We start from the raw sequence: 24,836 nt of genomic DNA, 5'->3' as shown, positions 1-24,836 counted from the left end.
ATGTGATAGCAAATAACGAGCGGGGGAAAGTTGTATTTATTTTATGCGGTTTGTTTTGCTTTTGGAATTTTTGTTGTTCTTGTTGTTGTTTTGTGTTAAATATTTTGTTGTATTTTTCTTCTTTGTTCGCTTGTACAGTTTCCTTTTGCTTCTATTCGCAATTGAAACGAAAGCGAAACCCAATCGAACGGTTGTTGTGCCGATCGTGTCCGGGGACAATCGGTTGTTTCTGAACGTTAAGAACACTAGAGCTTGATGAAAATTCCTGTTTTTCCCGAAAGGAAAACCTGTGCAATTTTTAAGCTCAATCGACAATGGTAAACCCGGGGTAGGAAGTTTACGGAAAATCATTTTCCAAACTAAGAATTAATTCCAATCTGATGTGGAAAATGCTCATCAAAGGTAATTTTGTGAATAAATTAATTTGCAGAATAAGGAATAGTTTTATTATTGTTATGGTGTAGTATATATGCTAAAATACTAAAATATGTTCACTTACCCGCTTTCAAATTTCTTGTTTTCCACACTCTTGAATCGCTACGATTTGATGATGGCTCTGCTGGTTAGCTGGATCGGAAGTGCGGCCCGTTGCAATCGGAAAAGAAAACGAAACCAAACGAAATTCAATCACTGTGCACTTGTTTTCTCCCGGTCGATGCGGGCATGAAGCGGCCGGTCGGTTTGAGTAGGGTCTGTTTTTTTTTGTTGCTTTGGTCGGTGTTTGATTGGTGGAAAAATTGTCCAGCGTATGTTTGCTTGCAGTGCGGCCATTTGATGGAAGTTTGGAGGTTATTATCAACGGTGTCTCTTCGCTATTCCGACGTTACTCTGTTCGGTTTGTGCGCAAAACACACGCATCCCTCGAAAAAAAACACACACACACACTCATACAATTACTGCTTTACCGGGGACGTGGAAAACTGACGCCCGCGGGTGGGTTAGGAGGCGGAACTGCGCAATTGCAATTGCAATCGGATGCTGCGCGAAATTAGACGCGGTTACCGGAAGCCCGCAGCCTCCAAACGAGACACGGAAAATGTACGTTCGCGCTGAACCTGATCGGAGAAGGGATTTGCGGTGCGAGCGAGAAAAAGTGATGCGGCACGCGGGACAGCGACCGCTGTGTTGTGCGATAGGAAGGGACGGTGGAAAGCGGAAGGCGGTTTGATCTTTGAAAGAGAAACTATGTTAATAAACAGTTGCTCCAATCAGGGTGAAATTTATCCAAGCGAAATAAAACTACGGTCTACCCGTGCCCAGGCCGCGGGCCTGATCAGGTTTTATTGGAGTTTTCCCCGAAAAATAGTTCCGGTAAAGGGTTTGGCGCTCGCTATTCGGGGGGAAACGAGCTTTCCTTCCATTGGGCGGAAGCATCTGCGAAAAAAAAAAAACACACACACACACCCGGCACAACAATAGGCCCAATAAATTATGCACTTCCTGTGACCTTTCCGACGGTCAAGAGATTAGATGGGGGGGTTCGTCGCTTTTGGGTCTTTGGGAGGCATATAAATCTTTCGTAAAATTGTTGGCCGAGCGCGTGAATTAAGTATGGGAGATGTCTTGTTTGGTGTGTTTGTTTCTTTTTTCACGCAATTTGATGAATTTGGACGAGCAACGTGATGAAAAAGGGGAAGGTGAAAGGTGAAGAAGATAAATATCAGTAAGCGAACGTTAGCTTTGAAATTAAAATCTAATATTCCAAGCGAAGTTTTTTTTTGGGGGGAAATATAATTTCCAGTGTCACGCATAAACAAACACACACACGATTTATAAATTTCACACAAATTTCAGGAACACTCTGGAACCACGCACCCTCCGTCGAGGATTGTGGTTTTTTTTTCTTTCTCCGAAGCGGATGCGCGAGTTCGTCGCTTGATGCCGCATATTTTGCGATCACGTTTTGGGGGCATTTGCCATCAAACCGCACACATCGCTTCCCTTTCGCTTTCGCACATGGATGCCCCGGGGCTATGCTCACACACGCAAATGCAGGGAGGGTAGAAGGTGTGGACGCCAAAAGTAAGGGAAGAAGCGTGTGGGAAACATTCATATAAACATACACACATACACACACTGATATGAGTAAAATCACTGTAACGAGCCACACCGCAAACAAATGAAATGATGCGCAAAATGGGCATGCAACCGGTGGCAGCGCCTAGAAAGATGCACTTCCGGGAGATGCTTTTGCCGGATCTTCAACGCCTTTCAGCAATGTTGTTTGCGATTTGAGCCCGATGTGTGCTGCCTGTGTGATGCACGTGATGGAATGTTCCCGTCCAAGATAGCGCGATTTATTTGCATTTACTACCAAATCACTTCCATTCCGGCAGCAAAACTCTCACCTTCGTGAAAATCAAAACGGTACACACTGGCCTTACAGCCTGCCTGCCAGACACTTGTTTTGTTTTTGCACCGTTCGGGCCGCAACGCGAATTTTCGATGTTTCGTTTTCGACGTAGCCCAAAATGCCACGACCGTTTCGTAGCGCGGTTTACTGGAAACTAATTCCGCGCTCGGTCCGTTTTTTTCCGGGCCACCTCCGGGGCCCCGGTTGGTGTTGGTTTGCCGCGAAGAGAAAAGCGTCCGGAGCGCGCCGTGTACAACACAGCCACACGCGCGCACACAGTGTGCCTCTAGTGTGTGTGTGTGTGTGTGTGTGTGCGCCAGTGGGCTGAAGGTTAGTTAGGGTGCGCGCTTCGTGGGTCTGTCCCCTTCTACTCTGGAACGCACCGCAAAGAGCGGTTAGTTTCTTAACTCTTTCCAACCAGCTCCAGCTCTCGATGTCTCGGATGCCGTTTTTTGCGGATTGTCGCGCTGCCTGGAGAGCTGCAGAGATGGAATATTTGTTTCTTCTTCTCTCGGTTTCATCTTGCTTACCCTGGTGCACCCTGTGCACCGTTGGCGCACTAAGGCCACTGTTGCAATCCCGTTTGAGTGCTTGTTTGCCCTGCTGCACATGTGTACAGGCGCACAGTGATGCGACCTTGCACCGGCGATCGTGTTAAAATATAGGCTTGCTGTTTAATTTTATTTAGCTCGCCAGTGATGCATTTGTGTTTGTGACTTAATGACTTTAAATTCTGCTTGTTCTTCTAATTCTAGATTTTTTTTATAATTCTTGTAGTTTTTGAAGAAAGTCCTTGCTTAGGAGAATAACATTAAAAAGATGGACTTGACCGTGCAGCATTTATATCTATTTTATTTATTTATTAATTAAAAATAAGTATATGGAAGTGTTCAATAATGCTTTGAACCTAAAAACTTGAATTAACTCCTATTAAACGCTAATCCAGATTGTTAAAAAAACAAAAGACTCACCAAGCGACGAACCTTTTATCACTTACCCACAACGTTAACAAACGAAAGACTCACCAAGCGACGAACCTTTTGAATATTTATCCAAATGGTTAACAAACGAAAGACTCACCAAGCGACGAACCTTTTGAACATTTATCCACATGGTTAATAAACGAAAGACTCACCAAGCGACGAACCTTTTGAACATTTACGCACATGGTTAACAAAACGAAAGACACACCAAGCGACGAACCTTTTGAACATTTATCCACATGGTTTACAAAACGAAAGACTCACCAAGCGACGAACCTTTTGAACATTTACGCACATGGTTAACAAAACGAAAGACTCACCAAGCGACGAACCTTACCCGATTTCCATACTCAAGGATTTTAAATACTCAAATATTGGCCCGTTGCGTGAGTTTGGTAGTTTATGCAGGAAGGAGCGAGAAAGAGTGAAAAATAGGCTTCATCTCAATCTTTAAATCTCACATATTTCACACCGCTGAAGGCACGCACGTTTCTAAAAGCAGAAGATTTAATTCACACTTCAATCGCATCGCTCCATCGGTTCGTTTTGCTGTTGAAGGGCATTTCGAATACTTCAGCATAACGATCATCGATGGTTAAGGTCGGTTAGATTCGGTTACTCCACCACCCAGCCACTATTCCGGCCACCATTATGTGGTGGTTCCAGCCCGAATTATGTACGCTGCACTGCTGACGCGCATTTTATCGTCGAGTGTTATCGAGTTTCGGGCGCAAACCGTTCCTAACGGTATGAAAATCGGCGTACAAGTGCGTTCGAGTGCATCCACGGAGGCAATGCGTGCCTGATAGTGGCACATGGGAAAAAAGATGGGACGAAGAGAATACACCATTTGGGGGTTCGTGGGCTCGGTAGACATACGTCGACGTTTGGTGTGATCTGCCCACGTCAAAGAGGCAGCGATACGTTACAAACCGTGATTGTACGTTTGAAAATAACCGAAAAACATGGAGCACTTCCTATTTTTTCCACATATTTTATGCGGTGCCGGGGCAAAAGATCCCAATGGTTGAAGTCTTGGTGTGAGGCAGCAAACGCATTGAATTCCATAAAATTCTATGCTCGATCGGTGCCATAAAACCGATGACAAATGGTCTCCTGTGTTAAATGCGCACTAGGCACGAATTTACTTTTTATTTCTTTCACTAATTCCATTTATGGGGAGAAAAAGCAGAAGACGGTACGGTAATATGGTGCGTGATATGCCGGTGGCAGAAAATGTGCCAAGTGCTGTTGTTGTCGCAATCGAAACCCCTTTAACGTACGCTTCGTACACGTTGGTGCGAAGGAAAACGAAAGAAAAAATAACGAAAGACTCTCCACAGCAAGCGACGAACCTTTTGGTGTTATTTTATTTTTTTTTTTCGTTGGTTTGTTCGCATCGGCGATGAAATAACAGACAACGAGAGGGAATGTAGGGATGATTGGAAGGTTGACTGACAAATCCGGCATACTGCCAGCAAACGGCATACATAGACACCACAGTATGTGCACAAAGACGGGGAGAAAATGCGTTCCAATCCGCGTATGATCGCGCGTCACCAGAATAAGCTTGCGTGACTGAGCCTCTCTTTGGGGGGGTATGCCCGGGGGTGGGTTATTTTTTTTTTTTGCCTCTTCCTTCTGCGCAATTGGAGACACCATAAACTTCCGTAAAAAAAAACAGAAAGTTCGCACGGTGCGTCTTGCTTTGTTGCCGGTTGCGCACATGTACATACATCATACGGTAATAAAGGGGGTGGCTAGAGCACGGACGATGATGGAACTAGTTCATCTGATGGCAGCTTGATTTCATCACGTTCACGGCGCGATGAATGCGATGATGCTGATGCTGCTGATGGTGGATCGGGACGACACGGCAAACGGTTACGAACGGTAATTAGAGCGGCTTCATTAGCGCACCATCGCGGGAGGGCCCACCAGCAAAAAGTAAAAAAAGGTTGGTGTGAGGGTATGTTAATTAGCGTCCAAAAAGATGAAGATTTGCACGAATACACCGCTAGAACAAAAGATCTTCCTCGTCCCCGAAAGGGGTTCGTCGCCTGTGGTCGGCAACGGCAAGGCCTTGTGGGTTGGCAGCCACCAACGGGGTAGCTCAACCTTTGACCCGGTTTAGTTGCGTAAAGTGCAGCGCGCAACGAATCGGGAAGCGCTTCCATCGCTGTACATCGCTTGGGAAAGGTCATGTGCGTCCCGTTTCGGGCGCAACCGGGACGGGGGTGCAACACATTCTTCACCATGTCGCCCGCGACACGAGCCATTTCCGACCGCGCTCGCGGTTAGTCGCCTTCCCATGCCCCCCCCGGTTCAACAATGTGATTGTTATCGGTGGTGCATTCACTTCCCGGTTTGTTGTTGTGGTTGGGGTGTGTGAGTGGTGCCGGACGCGAACTTTCGTACGATGCACTTCCCATCGCAACCGAACGAGCGATAGCGCGCGTCCGTCCGATATGTTGCGAAGACAAACATGCGAGAGAGCAGGAAGCGACGCAAGCAGCGATAAAAGTGTCCAGCCCCAACAGACAAACAACAGCCAGCAGCAAGAAGCAAAAATAGTGGAAATATCGCAGCAAGCCGCAAAGAGAGACAACACACAAACACAGAATGGTTCATGGACACCTTGTGCTCTCTCCTCCGTCCGAAAAATAAAAAAAAAATAAAATACAAAAATACTTTCCACCATCCAGGAAAGCGAACCGGAGAAAGTGGAAGCGAACGATGGTGGCGAATTTGGTGGCGATTTCGCTTTCCGCTATCCGCTTCTGGAGTGTCATCGGTATTTGTGGTGGACTCTTTTTTGTTTTTCGTTGTTTCGTTTGCTTTTGGTTCGCAACCCAAAAGATAAGGACGCATTAGGGGGCCGGTCAGCTGTTTTGGGACAATCGGCGCTCGTATACGCGTGCCTCATTTGCATACCCGCGGTGGGCGTTGGAATAGTTTCGCTAGCCCGGGGTTTTTAACGAGCTGCGCAAACATGGGGTCTCTCTTGCACTCCCTTTTGCTTTCCATACCGCCAACCAACAGGAAGCGGAATCCGGAACACAAGCGAGACATTGATGGAGTGTTGCCGAATCGGACGCATTTTCATTTTCGGCAAACCCTCCGAACGAACGGTGGATTTATGGTGAAAGAAAGCGTTCCTACGCGAAGTCAACCCTCCCCAACCAGCAAACTACGGATGCTGTGGAGTTCGAGGCACCGCTCTATGCTGCCCGGCAATCTCCAACTGCGGCCTTCGTAACTTCTCCACGCCACGACTTGGGGATGGGTTCGATGCGCATGGAGGGATGGTTTTTTTTGTTGTTGTTCGTTATGTATCCGTCCAACATCCTCGCCTATCACCGAATGCCGTAATCGTTTGCTGGCTGCATCGCTTTGGAGGCTGCGTGTGTGTGCGCGCAGATTACGTTGTGGAGTTTGTTGCCGTCTTCGTAAGGGTTTTGCTACACTGCACAACGAACACACACCGTACCGTTCACTTATGGAACGTTGGTGTTGCATTTTGTTTCTCCTAACTTACACGAACAACTCATGCATGTTTTTAAATATCTTTAAATATCTTGCTTTTATCAAAGTTTTTGTGTCTAAACTCATGTCACTCCAGCACGAACTCCAATTTCCCTTCTATTGGTTATATCTAATCCTAACTACCTCAGAGTATTTCATGTAATGAGACGCTTTACTATGAATGTTGAGATTTTTTTAAAAATTCCCTATTGTCAAAATGTAGTCAAATAACTTTGAAATTGATTTTACCAAACTTTTTGTTCCCTAAAGTCACTCCAACTCCAATGTCACTTCTATTGCTGATACCTATTCCTAACTACCTAAGAGTATTTCATAAATAGAGACACTTTACCTTGAGGATGGCGGTATTTTCTTGAAGTATTCCTCAGTTATGTAAATACAAACTCCACTTTGATGGAAATATCCAGCAAATTCTAATTTATAAAAGCCGTTACCGCAATAAATACGTAAACTTTTCTTTAAAGAAGTATTCTATTACTATTTTTTTCGCACTCACACGAGCTTTCAATGGCTTGTTCCGGTTTTTGAACATCTGAACCTCAACGCGAGAAAGAAGAAGTGAGCAAAACCAGGATGAAAAGTGAAAGTTTACAAACCTCACATTTGGCCGTTGTACGGTAACCACGTGCTGGCCCATGCGGTAGAGTGAATGTGATCATCTACAGCATACGGACGTTCCTTGGACGTTCCCACCTATTTACGCAATCTACACACATTCACCCACAGCCACACATTCCGGTGCGCACCAAACTTCTAGTGTGAAGCGATTTGTTGTTCTTTCTTCATCTTTTTTTTTTGGATTCGCGAAACAATCGTCAACATTCCAACCGTATGTGGTCATTTTTCATCCTCACGGCAATATCGAACAGCCCAAAACCTGTTTCATTTCGTTGTGTCCTCTGCATAAGAAAAACAAAATATACATGCTCCCCACTTGGCAGGTAGCTGGCAGGCGGCTCGTTGTGTGCGTTTGTGTCGGTAATTTGAATCCGAAACCTTTCGATGCTTGGGGGCAATCTGGATAGGTGGAATGGAATTTTACGGCCATCGTTTGTAATTAACATTCTTCGGTGTGATGGCGCGTCGCCGCTGTGTATCTATCGTGCGCACAATTCCAGCTGACATTGAATTGCGCTGGCAGCGGAACACGGGGATGTATCGATCATCGGCGTTAGTAAGGTCCTTTGCTTACAGGTTATTTCGTCACGGCTCGTTCAATGCTGCTCAAATATTAAGCGTGTGCAATTGGAGCTGATGATAATCGGAGGTACTTTGCTTAATGCGAAACGGCAATGTGTACAACAAATAGTTTGCTCACAAGACCTTTCCTTTGAATCGAAAAAAAATACTTTACAAACTATCCTGGATAACCTTGCCGAGTAGATACAGAAACATATGCATCCATTGGGCATTAAATAGTCAGCTTCTCGTAATTTCTAGTTTAAGAATATAAATTGGAGATATTACAATATCGTCTCGCCCTAAGGAGCATGAAATTTACTCACAACGTGTCTCTGGAGGTGATGACTTTAGTGATGTCGCTCTAACTACGATTTAGAAACGCCCTCGTTGAGCCATTCTTCAGTACCAAATCCCCTGAACGCTTATAGTGACAGGTTGTAAAGGCTCACATTCTTGCTGTCAGTCTAATTCTATTTGTTTTTGTGTTCATATTGTCAGTCTCCGAACAATTCCGAACACAAGGTGCCAGAAGATTCAGAGAAGAACGACATAATAGCACATAATCAGCAAAGGCACAAACAATAGCACCGGATCGAACACCAAAACCGTACCAAAACTGTTAAAACTCGCTCGGTTGATTGAAGCGTTCTGCTGCCCAAGACCAGCAGCGCGACGTTGTTTGGTGATATTGTTACGCATTGGTTAACGATGGAAGCGTGCGTATTGATTAGGTTTATTGCCATCGAAACATGCGGTGCGGCATTGCAGGTCCTTTGCGTCACTCGGGACGATCGAAGAACAGCACGGTGCGTTGGGTCAGATAATTACGGTGCGTCGGTATACCGATCTGCAGATGGATGGCACCGAGCAGAGCGTATTCGGTCGATTGTGCAGCCGGTTCCTTGTGCAGCTTCATACCGATATCCACAATTCGGATGCCCGGTGGGAGCTCCTCGGCGGATAAATAGTAGTACCTGCGGCAGAAAAAAACCATGAACGTTAAACGCTTTATAAATACGGCACACGTACAGCAATCGCCCTACCTGATATCCCAACCGTTGACCGTGTCGGCAAGTGGAAGCTGTGACACAGCGCCAAGCTTGAGCAGCTGCAATGATTCCTCCTTGTCCAGCGGTATGGCACGCATTTCGTTCCGGTCGCCCACGTGACAGTCGGCATTGGCACAGACAATGCGGACGCACTCGTGCCGCCGGGGGCAGTACGCTTTCAGCACGAGCGCCAGATCAACCGTCGCCGGGTTGCTGCGCCGGTACGCGTAGCACACGATCAGATCGTTCGCGCACGGGAAATCGCAGGCAAACAGCCGCTTATCGTGCTCGTGATTGCGCAGCTTCAGGCACGAACCACCGTCGAGCGCACCGTCAAAGTGGTGCGTCCAGTGGGACAGCGGATCGTTGCGCGTTTCGTACTCGAGCGGTGGCGTGTACGGGATGGACGGTTGGAAGTTTTGCTTCGCCAGATTGAACCAACACTCGTCGGACTGGGTTTTGCCGAGCCGGTTGTAAAATTTGCCCGACCCGAGACAGAACGAGCTGTAGAACGGGAGCTGCGTCGGTCCGCGTACGTACAGATGGCGCCACAGCCGGTTCCAAAACCGGTCGTTCATCTGCAGAAACTGCACGTTCCGGTCGTCTGGTTCGAGCTGGTCCCGCCGGGACGATTCCTCCAGCGATTCGAACGTCCACCCGGGCGCGAACAGTGCGACGGAGAACGGAAAGTTCATCACCTGCTCGAGCGGTGCGTTCGTGTCCATCTGTGCCTTTTGGCTGCGGCCAAACACATCGATCCCGACAAACACGTCCAACCGGCGGTCCGGACAGTAGTTGCGGATGTAGTTTTCCGTCCGCTCCAGCTTCTGCCGATTCCAGGCGTAGTTCAGGAAGATACCGTCGCACGCTAGAAAGAACGCATCGTTCGCACTGTTCAGCTCGTTCTGCCAGTCGACCCGACCGCTCTTCGTGATGGCATCGTACCAGATCACCAAGCTGCCTGGTATCTCTGCATGGCAGCGGTCCGTCAGCAGCTGGACAAAGTCCCGCAGCATCCCAACCTTCGACGATTCCAGCCCACACTCGATGTTCAACAGCCAGCCGTGAAACTGGCACACCTTCGACACCTGCACGAGTGCCTCCACGACGCGCACCATAAACTCTTCCGATTGCAGTATATCCCGCAGCAGCTGTACATTCTTCTGCTCCACGATCAGTGTGCCGATCACCTTCACGCCATTGCGATGCGCACAGTTGAGCCACTGTAGCGTCGGCACGGTAACGAAGTAGTGGCTAAAGTAGCAGAATATATCGATCGCGGCCCAGTTGTAGAAACGGTAGTCCACCCATTGCTCTTCGCCTTGCACACCGTTGATGTATTTGTCGTTCAGGTAGTTACCCTTGAAGTCGTGGCATAGCAATACCTGCGGTCGGGACGCGTTCTCCACGTACGTGACGGGGTCGTTGGCAAAATTGAGCACCTGGTATCGTTCGCCCAGATACCGCGACCGGGACCGCGGTGCGATCGGTTCGACCAAATTCTTCCAGGGATGCGGCCCCTTTTCAAAGTCGAGCAGCGCCTTCAGCGTCACGATCGGTTGGCACATTTGCGGATCTGCACGAAGAGACATACTGTACGTAAATAATGCTGCACATGCAAGTCGTGAATTATTTGCACTCGTTTTAAAAGCGAACCAGCGAACCTCGCCGTTCTGAGACCGATGATAACAGACATATACTTCTACTGTGCGTGACCTACTAGAGCATACTTGAATACCATTCCACACATGGTATCCATCCCTTCTAAATGCTATTGAAGATAAATGTTACACAAATAGCAAAACTGATGTGCAGAACTGCATTCCGTACTCGTATGCTATTTCCATTCCGAATGCAATGATAAAAGTGCAATTTTATCACCAGCACTACTGGGAATAGAAAGCTGAAAGGAGGTGATAACAGTATGGTGCATTGTTTGAGATCTCCATCTCTCTTTTCTACACTTCTTCCGGGTTGCAAGTTTCCAACAGACCACTGCTGGCGACATTAAGCCGAGTGCAGTCACGTGGCAATCGTGGTGTTTTAGTTTTGGTTGAAGTTCTACCACAAACAGGTCGTTTCGACCGCAAAACCTCAAACCTTCAGCGCAAGTGTCTTGAAAAGAAAAGCATGAAGAATTATGATTAGATAAAATTCTTTCTTTAACAAAAATCGCATCGCAGGAACCGTTTGCTCACAAAACAGTCGTCTAAATGGAGTGAAGTTATCCAAAAACTTACGGTTTGATTAATAACTGGAATATTTCTTTTATTCTGTTGGCTTGCATAAACGTGGCTTGGCTAAATGCGGCATGATTGCATAGGGGAACATACGTAAAAAATATCTTTGCTGCGTCTTTTTTGATAAAAATCATTGTTTCCCCAAAAAAAATTTCGTTGTCGTCGCTAAAACTTAACCATTACGCATTAGACAAGCATTCGGATAAAACTATTCCAGCAAGGTACTTACACGAGGTATCACAATCTGTATTCTCCTCCATAACGTGTGGTATGTTTTGCTTTCTTAACTAAAATTTTAAGGAAAAATAACACTCAGTGGAACACTACAAAGAATGACTTGAGTCACCGACTGTAAAACACAAACTGATAACAAAACACAGAATGTACAACCGAAACTGTTGCTAGCCTTTTTGGTGGTTTTCTTCTATTGTCACTGGGGTTGTTATGATTTGTATGGCATAAACGTTTGCCATAACTGAAGCTTCGCCGTAAAAGGTTCAACAGATCGTTAATTCACAGATAATGAACAGATTCATTATACTAAAACCGAATGAGAAAGTAATTTTGGAAACATGTTTTGGTATTTCGGCAGAACCGTATGTGATTGTTTACGTTTCCGGCAAGGATTGACGTTTCGTTTTGTCAAATGTCATTAGCCGCCTTCAACAAGGTTTCAGCGCCACTAGCAAATAAAAACAGCAAGTGTTAGTTTTGTGTATGAGCATTGCAATTAAATTAGGTTTTTTTAAATGATTGTAGGATAATTTGAAAAGCAATTGTCAACATTTTGAGACAAAGAAACAAGGAGAATATTGCGTTAACATTCTGGACGTGGTAACATAGTTTTCAGTCATCTTTCTGCTGCAAGGATTCGCTAGTACAAACATGAAACGCAACCACTGGGGAAAGATGGTGGACGGTTCCGATACGTGCAAAGAATTGGAAGCAAATGATATCGTGCTCACCATGAGCAAGATGGATAAATTCCAGCAGATTAAGCTTCCCTACACGATCACCAGAGAGAAGCGGTGGGTTTTTCAGCTTTACTTTCATCATCTTCAGACTTTTTAGCTAGCAAACCCGTTCCATGTTAAATTTATTGTGTTTCTATTGACAGTGTGCCGCTTAAAAACCCGCTGGTCACGCAAACGGTGGAGGTGATGAAACAAACCGAAATGATACAAACACTCATCGACACTTACTCGACCAAGTCGGGTTGTAACTACATCCTGAACCCGTGCCAACTAATGCCGACCGTGCACTTTCCCTCCAGCAATGTGGTTGATCTGACGCGAATGGAGAAAATAACGCGGCCGTTCTGGTTCGTGCTGCCGGACGAAACGCCCTTTACGCGCGGTACCCGCAAGAACTTTGTCAAACTGTCGGCACCGGTCGTGCTGCAGGCGCTTCGAAAGGCGGCGTGTGGTTTGCTTTGCATGGAAGGTTTCTCGGAGATTAATGAATCCGCACTGATTATGATTGTCGATGGTTTGGATCAGTATTTGCGGCTGCTAACAACCGCCCTGCGTACAGCCTATACGGAACAGGACGAGGAGATTGGACCGGTGCCGACGCTCGTGATGGTGGAACGGATGCATCAAAGTATTGGACGTAGCTCGGTGTACCATTTGCACAATTACTACAAAAAGCTGATGAACAAAAACCGTGACGAAGTACGGGAGTTTAAGGATATCTACCAGGAGTACGATCGGTTACTGCAAGAGAATCAACTGTCGGTGCAGAATATGCAGAAGTTGGGCGATTTGAAGGAGGAAGATTACATGAACTTTCTCGATCAGCAGTCCCACTCGTCGAACGGTACGACGATAGACGGTACGACAATGAACATTATTAACTTTATCAATGGAGAAACGGTGAACGGGTAAGAGAAGACGCTTGCATTGGATAGAGTTGTGTTTTTTTTTTTTTTTGCTAAGCAGAACTATTGCTCTTTTGCAGATTCAAAGATATTTTAGAGGGTGAACTATTGGAAAGCAGCAGTACACAGGATTCGTCCGATCAAATGAATAATCAACAATTTTACCAGGCGGATTCATCCTCGCAAGGTTTCGCACCATCCGGGTCTATGTAGCAGTCAGCTGAAGAGTCAGTACAGTCATTTCCCGAGATACGTTAATATGTTCGTCGTTCAGTCATTCTCTCTTAGGCCTGTTTGTTTGACTTCATTCGACTTTGAATCCTGCGTACGGGGGGTAATCTTGGAAGGGATTTTGGACCGGTCCTGTCGGATCGCAAGAAATACCGAGCCTCCCAGTTCAGTCGTTCAGATTTGAAAATATTTAAACACCTTCAATTAGGTAACCATTCGATTCGATGAATCTTTATAGACTAATCAGATAGTCTTCGCAATCGAATGCTAGCTGTACTTGGGTTATTGCTTCTTTATGAAAGCAAAGAAAGAAATAAAAAAATCCAAAACAAAACAAAAATGCTCCAAGTCATGGCTCGTAGAGCATTCATGAAATCCATGAATCCTATAGAAGTAGAAAGTAAGAATTCCACAAAGCAATCACATTGGCGCAATATAGTTTATTATATTAGATACGCTTTCCTTGGTTAAAGCATTCTGTTATATGAAACCCAATGGGTGCATTCTAGTACGCTTTGTTTCGTCTTGCTAAGTAAGTTTTGCGCAAACGATACATTGTTTCCTATATATAGCATTACCAGTCCATACTTGTCGGCAAGATTGTGCGCGGTATACTAATTTTTGTTCAGTATGACTATAGCATCCCATATGTGATGGGATTTATAACCCCATACTATGAAAAGGATCCCGTTTTGGTGAGCGTTTCTAAGCGACCGTATTTATGACTGATTAATTTCACCTTGCTGTTCAACCATGGCACCTTGTGTGTTGCAATGTACCGGCCCCGCTTGCAAACGGTAGTTCATGGGTCAATATCTTCAAAACATTGATTATGCTGCTGTCGCGTTCAACGCCGATTCATTTGCTCCGATAGTGTTAGTGCAATCGCTATGTACTTCAATAAACAATGGAAGTGATTATGCGTTTCTTAATAGCAGCGATAGAATACTTGAAGGAAAAGCCAGAAAGCGTTCCGATAGCTGCTGGCCGATCGTGTGCGACACAAAAGGATTCGGTACGGGCAAGGATCTTCACGAGCAGGATCATAAAAAAACAGAACAACATAAAGTGCAAGACATTGAGCCCGACATTGAGATCGTGAATTAGGTGGTGAACGGTGCCTATTATTATGCTAGTAAGATCTAGTTCAAGGGGTTTTTGTTTCTTTAGTACAGCGTCATTGCTCGGCCGATCCAGAACCTGATGAGGTGGGCGTTAAGCCCGTTGCTCATGTAAGGTGCCGGGGAATGTTGGTGTGATCGGCAGCAACCGCTACAATCGGTGTCCCCCTGTCCAGCAGTTCGGCTTCCCGGCCAATTTCGACCACACTGTTGCTAGCGGGTTGCGACGACAGTTCGGCGGTCATGATGATGTGTTTCGCATCCGGTGTTGCCGCTTCGGGTAGCATCGATTCGTCTGAGGTGGTACGGGCGGGTAGATCGATGGTCCCCGAACGGTTCGGAAGGATCTCTTCATCGCTGTTGACATCTTGCTCCGTTGTGGGTAATGTGTCTTGCTGCTGTTCTACCGTCTCGGCGAGATGTCCACCTTGCGGTGGTGCCGTGAATGATGTCCACCAGCTGGAGAAGGCACCCTTCGCGGTCGTGAGTGCACCGCCAACCGCTCGACTCGTATTGGTGACAGCCTGATTCAGCTTTCGTCCACTTTCGCTGTTTTGCATCGTTCTAAAAAGAAATTATATTTTTAAAAAATGTTAATATCATTTCCACTATAAACAATGGGCGAGTTTTGATCTTTTGCAACTGAATTGAATTGTAAATTGCCAAGAAGTTTCCGCCATGGACCTTTCAGCTCTCCTATGCTGGTGCTAATTCTTAGGATAGACTTAAAGTACAATGTCGAAATCAAACCATCTGCCACGCACTAAATTAGCAAATATATATATTCTTTTACCAAAGTACTCAAATGTAATCGGTCCAAAGAAATCAAATAACCAATAAATATTGCCTAGTGTGAAAAGTGTAAATTGTGAATATCTTAAGGTTGAAAACTAACTAAACTAAAACAAACCTAACTCATAAAAAAGTAACAATATACTAACAATTGCTTTGAAATAATATAAACAAAGTATTCACGTTTTGTTTAATTTAGTATAAAATTTTATAACACTTACTGCGCGATTCGTAGCTTCATATCGGCAACAGAGAGCGTCCCGGCAAACGGATGTCCACCAACGAGCCCTTCGAACGCTGGCACAGCTCCACCTCCGGTACGTTCGAGCCAATCACCATAGCAACGGGTCACTTTGAACGCACTCATAAAGTGTGCATTAAAGTGCTCGATCTCTTTACTACCATCTAGCGGAAGCGAAAAAAAAAATAAGCATACAAATTCATCTTGTAAGCATATTAGCATTTTACAACGACTTACCTGTGTTTAGGGAGGTCTTTAGCAGTGCCACCATATACCCGTACAGTTGATCCCGTATCCATGCTTCGCTACCTTCCGCATCCTCTTTCGGTGTTTGCACATGGCGCACAACAAAGTCCACGAAGCGTAGATCCTCCGTGCTGAGCTGAATTTCTCGCTTCGTGTCCACATCCAGCACATCGATGATGGCCGCCTCGACATCAATCATAACATCCGCTAGCTGGCGCTTGTGTTGGAACAGCACGTTGGACGCACCGATGATGTACCCCTTGACGGATGGGTCCGTCAGGAGGTCCATGTACGGCAGCGAGATGTACGGCAGGCACAGCTGTCCTTCGTGAAAAATGCGCAACGGTGCGCCCCATTCAGATGGTTCGATCGCGTACAGGCTGGAGAAGTTGGACGCTATCGTGTCGACGCTCGTGTCACGCATTAGTGGGGGACCGACCGTTGGTCGTGTGCTTCCCGTCCCGGCGATGGGTGCTTCCATCGATGAAGCGGACGACGGGCTGGATGAAGCAGTTTCGTCTAGGTGCGCTTCCTTAGCACTCGCGATACTTCTACCATCGCCATCGATCAGTTCGTCCGCTTCCCGGCCGGTCACTATTGGTTCCTGCTGTTCATCCTGCTCGGGCAGAATCGTTGGCAGCAGGTTCGGTGTGAACGGTGACATATTTTCCACACTAACCTGTTCCTCCACGGGCGTGCTAAAGGTAGGCATGGGGGACATGGGTCGAGAAGTTCTGAAAAAAATTTAAAAAAAAGGAATTAAAACTTTCTGATCTTCGATGAATCAAATCGGAAAGCTCACTTAACGCAGGCCACCTGTTGAAAGCCTTTGCTGATTAATTCCGGATGCAGTGAGGCAATGCCAAGGATGAGAGCACACGTTGGATGTACGGGGGAGCCAAAGCAAACCACACGCTTCTGCAGTAAGAGTAGCTTGAATAGAATTAATATTTTGTGCCGCCATCTACACCGTGCCCCCGGAAATGAAGAAAATAGTTACATTACATTGAATTCTTGATATTAATGTGTCTCCCTTGGTGCTACACCTACTTCAGCAGCAGATCGCGCAATGGTACACCAACAAAGTGTAACCGTGTCGGTGCAATTTCCTGTGGTTCGAGTGACGTCAGGCAAGCGTTTAGCTGTTCGTACGCTTTCACTAGTATGTCGGTGGATGAGAAGTCACCCTGCTCGAAGAACGCTTGCGCGATCAGGGAGAGCTTTACCTCGACGTATCCGTAGATGGGTAGCGATAGTAGGGTGCAAACCGATTTCTGCACTGTGCTGCGAGTCAGATCAGCCGTACGTATCTTAACCTCTTCGAGCGCTATTTGCCGGTAGCACGATATACCGTACACCGATTGTTCCGGATCGGTCAGACTGGGTAGATTGAAGCACACGAAATCATTGCTAAAGTTGTGTGATCCGTCCGGTAGGGCAAGCGTGGGCAAATACTTCCACCCGGAAGGGCATTCGCTTTTACCCTCTGTACCGTCCACGAGAGGTGGATAGGAGAATTCAACCTAAAAAATATTTGAAATACCGTATATGAGTTTGTGATCGATCTGTGCCCAAAATGTTCCTTACCTGGCAGCCTTTCTTGTGATGAAAACCCACAACCAGGATGTGCAGTACCGGTTTTTGGTTTTGCATTGTTCGAGTGGGTTAATTGCCTAACTGCTAGATGTAAATGCGTTATCTGTTCAAAATGCGATGACTGTTAAGCCTGCTATGATGAGTGGGTAGTGTTACTTGCTTTCTATCGGACCCGTACCGATGAACCGATACATATTCTGCTATTCTTCATTCGTTCTCCGTGATTAGCTCAAAAAGGAACCATGGCTGACGCAGTTTCCCAACGTTTGCATCCGGGGCACACCTATCACCTATCTGAAAAACTTCCACTATTTCTCACATTGAGTGTACACCGACACAAAAATTCAAAGCAAACGACGAAGAACGGCTCGGAGAAAGAAATGCAATCTTTTTTCTATTGGGTTGCGAAAAAGGTTTAACTGACAGCTGAGATTGTTTACATCGTTGTTTGCTGGAAAGAGCAAAGCTGTTGTTGTATTGTTTGTCACCGTGCAAAGACAGCGCTCTGACAACGGTCATCATGTTGCGTTTGCATTGAGCGGAAGATTTTGCCCACATCATAAATGTGTAAATGTTTTAATTCGCGTATCCTTTTTATCCGTAATCGAAATTTAAAGTAAAACAGTTTTTAAACTGTCAGAACCAGTAAGTTATTAATATTTTTTTATATGAATTTGAATGGATTATTCTTTAGAAAATGTCAGAAAAGAAAGCCAATTTAAATTGAACCAACCATTGTTTGCTGGATCGGATCGGATCGGATCGGATTCACACAAACACAGGGTGCACGGTCACAGAACGGTGCAGTGCGAACGTATGTTCCGACAGATTACTTTTGACAGCCCGTTCATTTGACAACCAACCTTGCAAAACGCATTTTTTTAAGAATCAGAAAAAAAACAACGGTGTAACATTGACATAGAATAAAAAAAAACAAGAAACATCGAGAGGAATTACGATAACAACCCGGTGTATGGTGTGCTGGGAAATTGCACAACGAAAAATAATAGTGAATTAAGAAAGTGCTTTGAAGCAACTAAATACGTGTGTTCTGGGCGGAAAATCCGGGAAAAACATGAGTTTTAATTAAAAAATATCGCAAACAACACGGAACACATTCCGGAAACAGTCACCAATCCGGTTTTGCGCCGTTTCTTTTTGCTCATTAACGGAGACAAAATTCGCCAACAAACCCACACCGAACGCCCGGTGCTGAAATGGCTGCTTCATTCTGTGGGAAACGATTGCTATTAACTAGGACGAATCTGTTTGCGAACCCTCGACGTCATGGGTACATTGTGCTGTAAGTTTATGTTCTTACCCACAAGGTCGTTGCAAGAGCTATACGTTTTAACTTGCTGCATTTGTTTATTTACAGTGTACCCGAGATCGGTGAGGATCTGCCGGAGAAAAATCCCCTCTCGAGCCAGCATGGTTTGCCGGAATTTAACAATGTGACGATTGAGAAGTGCGTTGGCGCGATCGGCCAGCAGGCAATTGCGGCGGAGAAGTGCGTAAGGTCAATAGAGGAGCGATTGGAGCAGGTTGCGGCCGGTTCCGGTACACCAGTATCGGACGTTATAAAGGACATTATTCTACCACTGGAAGCAACCGGTGCGCCGCTAGAAACGACATGGGGTATTGCGAAAACGCTCTATCTCGGCAATAGTTCCCGCATGCCGACCAAAAGCTACCTAACGATCCACGAGCGAGCACGCGGCGCACGGAGGTCCAAGTTCAATAGCGTCCCAATCTATCGCACATTGAAGAATGCGCTCGAAGCCACGCAATCGAAGAAGGAGCTCTCTGGTGAGGAATACCGGCTGTTGCAGAAGTACGTGCTGGAGGCGAAACTGAGCGGTATCGAGGTGGATGGGTCGTCCAAGCTGGAGCTAAACGAAATACTCGAACGGTTATCACAGGAGCGTACTCGTTTCGCTAACAAACGTGATACGGCGGTGAAGAAGTATCAGCAGTTGGTGGAGGATCCGGCACTGATGAAAGAGTTCCCGCCAACGCTGCTACAATCACTCGCGATCGATCCGAGCCAGGCAATGAAGGGTCCATGGCGGATCACATTGCAGCCGGCGGTGGCGGAACGATTCCTGGAGTATTGCGGCGACCGGACGCACCGGTGGAACCTATGGCAGGCGAACACGCGGAAGTGTTCCATACACACGGACAAGTCGTTGGAGAACAGTACGCATCTTGAATCGATCCGTGCGTTGCGCAAACGGCAGGCAAAGCTGCTCGGGTACGAATCATACGTGCACATGTCGATGGAAACTAAAATGGCCGGTTCGGTGGAGTCGGTGTGCAATGCGCTGGACGAACTGCACCGCTACGCGAAACCGGCCGCCGATGGTGAGCTGGGCGTACTGGAGCGGTTCGCCGGTGAGAATGGGTTCCGGGGTCCGCTGGATATATACGATGTGCCGTACTGGAAGCGGCGCCATCTTGCCACCGTACATCAGTTCAATCAGGAAGCACTGAAAGATTATTTCCCGCTGCCGCGCGTACTGACCGGATTGTTCCAGCTGGCCGAGCAACTGTTCGGTGTGCGCATTGTCGAGCGGGTCGGTGTGGACGTGTGGCATGAGGATGTGCGATTTTACGATGTGCTGGAAACGGGCCCCGGTGCATCATCTGAACCGATCGGTGGGTTTTATACCGATTTTTACTCGCGCGAAGATGAGAAGCTCGCGGTGGCAGATAATGCTGGGTGGATGGTTGGTATTGGGAGTCGCAGTGCGGGCACTGCTTCCCAACCGCTTGCCGCCCTGATCTGTAACTTCCCGGCACCGTTGTACGGTAAACCATCGCTGCTAACGCTGGACGATGTGCAGACGCTGTTCAACCGGTTCGGCAAAGCGTTACAGCATCTGCTTACCACGTGTCAGTACAGCGATGTGGCTGGGCTGTCGAACGTTGAGTGGGACGCGGTGGAGGTGAGTGGGCATGTGCTAACACATCTGCTGCACGATTCCGCCACCATACGGGCGATTTCGGGCCACTACACGAACGAGGATCCGTTGCCGGAACCGTGCGTTGAAGCGATCCAACGGCGCCGTACGCATCTCGCTGGGTATCGACTGTGCCGTGAGCTTTACCTCGCCAATCTCGATCTGCAGCTGCATCTGACCAGCGACTACTGGCTGGATGTGATGCGTAAGCTCTATCCACACTTTCATCCGTTCCCGCTCGATCGCAAGGATGCGCACCCGTGCTCGCTCGTACCGATCGCATCGGGTGATTGGGGTGCCGCTTACTATAGCCATCTCTGGTCGCGCATGATTGCGGCCGACGTGTACAGTGCGTTTGCGGAGGCGAAGGAACCGGCCGCTCGGCAGGAGGTAGGCCGACGATTCCGCGACACGTTCCTGGCGCTTGGTGGCGGTTGCCATCCGAGCGAGGTGTTCCGCCGGTTCCGTGGCAGGGATCCGTCCCCGACGGCGCTGCTCCAGACGCTCGGCATTTACAAGCCGCAGGCAGTGGCGGGTGGTGCTGGTGGTAGTGGTGGGTCATCCACCAGCCATCAGAAGCTAGCGGGCAAGGATGAGCAGTAGTAGCGGAATGGGAAACGTGGGATGACGTGGGTCCCAGTGAGTCATTTATTGAAAGGAAAGCAAGCGACGATACGAGATCAATCACATCTCAAACTGACTTGTGTTTTTTTAGCGTACAAATAATCACACATAAACACACACACGCAAGCACACACGAAAATGAGAAATGAGTAAGAGGAATATGCTTGCAATACATAGTGACGATTTGGCGCGAACCAGGCAGTTGTCGTTCGTGGTTTGTTGAATTTTCGTGTTTATTTCTGATTTTTCAAAGCCTCTATCTTTAAGTAGCAGTAGTAGCATATGATGTTGCGCTTAGTTATACAGTGGTAATAAACCATATATATATAGAATCCCCCCCCAGTCAGTTACGGTACCGACTATTGCAAACAAAAAAACAAACAAACAAAATCTGGGGTTAACTTGAGAAGTTCTACTTCACTTGGATGTGAAAGAGCGTACTTATGTCTAGAATTCTCCTTCTCGCAAAGGTCGTTTGAAGTTCTGAGAAGCTCTACTTCACTCATTTCTATCGCTGACGTAAATGTCCTAACGGGCCATCCGATGATAGATTTCGGAGGCTTGAGGCGCTCACGGCGAATCGTGCAGTTCCCGGACCGTGGTGGTTCCCGCATACGAGCGGGCTTCCTTTGGCAAGGATGTGGGTTCTCTATGAAGATTCTCTCCTCGGACAATCCAAAAGAAAGAAGATGATCACCTTCTAGAGTTCTAGTTATCGCATAGATCGCTAAGATTCCAATTCCTCCTTAACTTCGTGCATTCGTTAACCGTAGTAGAGATCTCGCCATGCCTTGAACTGGTCCCAGAACGTCAGATTGAGGATCGTGTGTGGTGCGATCCGCCAGTAGTTGGGCACGAAACCCTTGTACAGTCCGTGCAGGCCCTCAGCACGCAACGTTTTCGTGAAGCAGTCCACCACGCTCCGGTAGAGCAGTCCGCGTCCCTGCGCATCAACACCTACCAAGGTACGGATTGGAAATCGATAGCGTGAAACGGAATGTCGGTGATGGGCGGAATGCGGGAGTGGTTTGCACCCTTACCTTGATTGAAGAGCCGAGTCGCGATCACGTCGAACGGTGACATGAAGACGCAGGTGAAGAACCCACTGACCATGCTGGCGGCGAACGCGGTTATCGCGACAGATTCCCGTGCCCAGTCGAACTGGGCGAACAGATCCTTGCAGGTGGAGAAGGTAGCGAGCTGGGCGGAGGACCCGACGGCGGTGCGCGTGACGATGCCCGGGTAGCCACGCCACAACCCGCGTATACCGTGCGTCCGGTATATACCGGACAGTGCGTCCAGCGTGCTCGTGTGGCGATGTTGATAGCCGACGGCGTACTTGCCGTGCGATCGGGCCTGTATCTGCGTCTTCACCATGTACAGTGGGCAGGCGACGGTGGAACCGACGACACCGCTCAGCCCGCCCCAGACGATCGAGCGGAGCAGTGTGGCGGCGGGTGTATCACCGCGCGTCCATTCGCAGTTCTCCGCGGTTTGGTAGATGCCCAACCGGACGCTGTTCATTGCGAACTGGAAGGCGAGGGCCGACACCAGGCCCTTCTGCAGTCCGAGCACCCCTTCCGAGCGGAGGATGGAACGGAAGGAGCGCACGACTGAGCTGTATGGGTTGGTGGTGGTGGTGGCAGCACCAGCGGGTGACGCCACCGACTGTCCGGTGCGTTGCAGCAGCTCACCGTGCAGCTGTTGGCGCGTCTTGATCACGTCGAACGGATTGCTAAAGAACCCGGCACAGGTAGCCGCACAGCCACCGAGCAGGAAGTCCATCGTGCCGGAGTTCCTTTGAACCGTACCTTTGAACCGCTGCGCTGGGATCACCTAATATCTCGTGGCGAAGTTTGCGAGCTGCCGGTGTCAACACATCAACACACAGCTGCCGTACCCCGTTCTGCGTACCCCATCCAAACTTTTACTGCACTGCACTACTCGTATGCTTGTTGGGAGTTGTTTGCTCTGAGTTGTAATAGTTTTTGCTTTGCGCTTTCTTTCCGCTTTTCTTGGTTTATCGTTTTTTGCAAGAGAGATAAACGTGACGGGTCCGCTTACGTCACCACCGATTCACGTGATGATGCACCGTGGCGTTTACGGGAATGCCGGACAACCGGACAACCGATGGCTAGCGAACCTATGCCGCACCGTCCACATGCTGTGTACGTTCCGAAGCTGTTTTAGAAAGGGGTGAATTATGTAAGGGACGGTGCTCAGTGCGCGATTCTGTTAGGTACCGAACGGCGCGGGATCGGTCAGAAGTCGTCGCTGTCGCCGGTCAACCCGAACCCGAACCCGACGATCGATGAAGGTTTTGGGTTCGGCAGCTAATCCACCCGCGATCACGTCCGACCCGGCAGACCATCCCGGATGCGGTGACAGTCGCGTACAGTGCACCCACCCAGTCGGAGCATTCGCTGGATCCGTCCGTTGACACCTTCACGGTACTGGCAACTGCAACTCGATGCCGGCTCGGTGCGAGTGTCGCCTCGGTCGTGCGAGATGCGGTCACCGTGCGGCAGTTGCGCCACTGCAACCGCTGCACTTTGCACCGTCGGACGGGGAAGAAGGTCTATATATATACATCGTACAAGCCGCCGAGTGCGGCCCCACGTATCACGAGCAAATATACCGCGACTACTAACGGTTTTACCGCTGCGAGGAAGATTGGTTGGGAATTGGTGGTGGTACACTGCACAGTTCTCCGATATCACGTGCCAGGGCAATGCAACGCACCGAAAGCAAAACAAAACAGCAGACGAGTCGAGTGTGTTGGAAGTACAGAAATTGAATGTCCAAAACAAACCAAGAGAAAACTGTAACGCCGTGATGCATTGGGAAAATGGGCGCATGCGCCTTCTGGAGCTGTAACTGCAGGACACATCTGACCTGATGTATCAGGGGTTTTTCTTTATCTGTGCACGTGGGAACGTGGTCTGACTGAGACACTTCAGTACAAGTGCAGTTAACTCCATATGCAGCATGTCAGTTGCCTGTTCTGAATGGATATAATTATACACGTTTGCTAAGAACGTCTCTCATCTATCGGTAGAACCGTAGAGGCATCTATCCAATTTCGAAGCATTTTACTGTGAACAGTGATGTACTGTTGGGGAATTTCAACGCTAATCGTTATTTATATTGCAGGGGCTTTGTCCCAAAGATCCCAAAGTATATTATTACTGTTCTTGCGTTACAAACCAAGACATCTGAGGTAGTTCTGCCACAAATACGAGGAGTTGCTATTAGATATTCGAGATTTTGTTTGAGCACTGCTAAAATACCGTTGTTTCTCTTTGCAATCTTTGTATTCCAGGTGTGAAATTTTACCCAGAATTGGATATATTCTGTTTGGTAGAACATAAACTGACGGAAGTGCAAGTTGTTCTTTGACGCAACGACTCTCTCTGTTATGCTAGATTATTATTGCTAATTATGTATCACCGATTCCCTCTATTTCGTTATTTCTATTTATCAAGTCGTAAATGAGTTAAATTAAACAATATAGAGGACGATAAGTTTTCTGTGATATCTGTAGAAGAATTGCTACTTAGGGTTTAAGACAACTCTCAATTGTTTGGACAATCAAAGGAAGTCTGTACTCGTCATGTCTCCATTCATCAGGCATTGTCACTTTACTCAAAAAAGAAGGTACTTTAGTAAACATTGTTGAATAGGGTTATCGCCTGCAGGATGAAGCTCAATTGCAGCAGATATCTCAACTTCAAATTGAATCTAATGATGGTGGCATGAATCCTCAAAGATTCCTGATTTCTCAAAGATT

General features: G+C 47.4%; 5 protein-coding genes across 5 annotated transcripts; 2 read left to right on the top strand and 3 right to left on the bottom strand.

Annotated features, from left to right (window-relative positions):
• Positions 1–7,669: 7,669 nt before the first annotated feature.
• On the bottom strand, positions 7,670–11,934 carry LOC128306790 (cytosolic endo-beta-N-acetylglucosaminidase). Its single transcript, XM_053044402.1, has 3 exons — positions 11,583–11,934; positions 9,108–10,689; positions 7,670–9,038 (listed from the first exon to the last, which is right to left on the bottom strand). Exons 1-3 carry the CDS (start codon positions 11,611–11,613, stop codon positions 8,843–8,845), a joined length of 1,809 nt encoding a protein of 602 aa, XP_052900362.1. The 5' UTR covers positions 11,614–11,934; the 3' UTR covers positions 7,670–8,842.
• Positions 11,935–12,047: 113 nt separating this feature from the next.
• On the top strand, positions 12,048–13,680 carry LOC128307117 (uncharacterized). The gene is made up of 3 exons (XM_053044845.1): positions 12,048–12,381; positions 12,471–13,235; positions 13,313–13,680. The coding sequence occupies exons 1-3, from the start codon at positions 12,239–12,241 to the stop codon at positions 13,443–13,445; spliced, it is 1,041 nt and encodes a 346-aa protein (XP_052900805.1). The 5' UTR covers positions 12,048–12,238; the 3' UTR covers positions 13,446–13,680.
• Positions 13,681–13,896: 216 nt separating this feature from the next.
• LOC128306720 (late secretory pathway protein AVL9 homolog) lies at positions 13,897–17,745 on the bottom strand. The gene is made up of 6 exons (XM_053044309.1): positions 17,451–17,745; positions 16,914–17,386; positions 16,666–16,827; positions 15,855–16,597; positions 15,598–15,781; positions 13,897–15,148 (listed from the first exon to the last, which is right to left on the bottom strand). Exons 1-6 carry the CDS (start codon positions 17,514–17,516, stop codon positions 14,692–14,694), a joined length of 2,085 nt encoding a protein of 694 aa, XP_052900269.1. The 5' UTR covers positions 17,517–17,745; the 3' UTR covers positions 13,897–14,691.
• Positions 17,746–18,409: 664 nt separating this feature from the next.
• LOC128307102 (uncharacterized) lies at positions 18,410–21,379 on the top strand. The gene is made up of 2 exons (XM_053044829.1): positions 18,410–18,762; positions 18,838–21,379. The coding sequence occupies exons 1-2, from the start codon at positions 18,677–18,679 to the stop codon at positions 21,023–21,025; spliced, it is 2,274 nt and encodes a 757-aa protein (XP_052900789.1). The 5' UTR covers positions 18,410–18,676; the 3' UTR covers positions 21,026–21,379.
• Positions 21,227–23,691, bottom strand: LOC128307103 (solute carrier family 25 member 35-like). Its single transcript, XM_053044830.1, has 2 exons — positions 22,087–23,691; positions 21,227–22,003 (listed from the first exon to the last, which is right to left on the bottom strand). Exons 1-2 carry the CDS (start codon positions 22,829–22,831, stop codon positions 21,810–21,812), a joined length of 939 nt encoding a protein of 312 aa, XP_052900790.1. The 5' UTR covers positions 22,832–23,691; the 3' UTR covers positions 21,227–21,809.
• Between the last annotated feature and the right edge of the window lie 1,145 nt (positions 23,692–24,836).

Source organism: Anopheles moucheti, chromosome X (genome assembly GCF_943734755.1).
Source record: "Anopheles moucheti chromosome X, idAnoMoucSN_F20_07, whole genome shotgun sequence".
Classification (NCBI taxonomy): Eukaryota; Metazoa; Arthropoda; class Insecta; order Diptera; family Culicidae; genus Anopheles; species Anopheles moucheti.
Note: the sequence above shows the minus strand (reverse complement) of the source record. Positions and strands in the feature narration are given on the sequence as shown.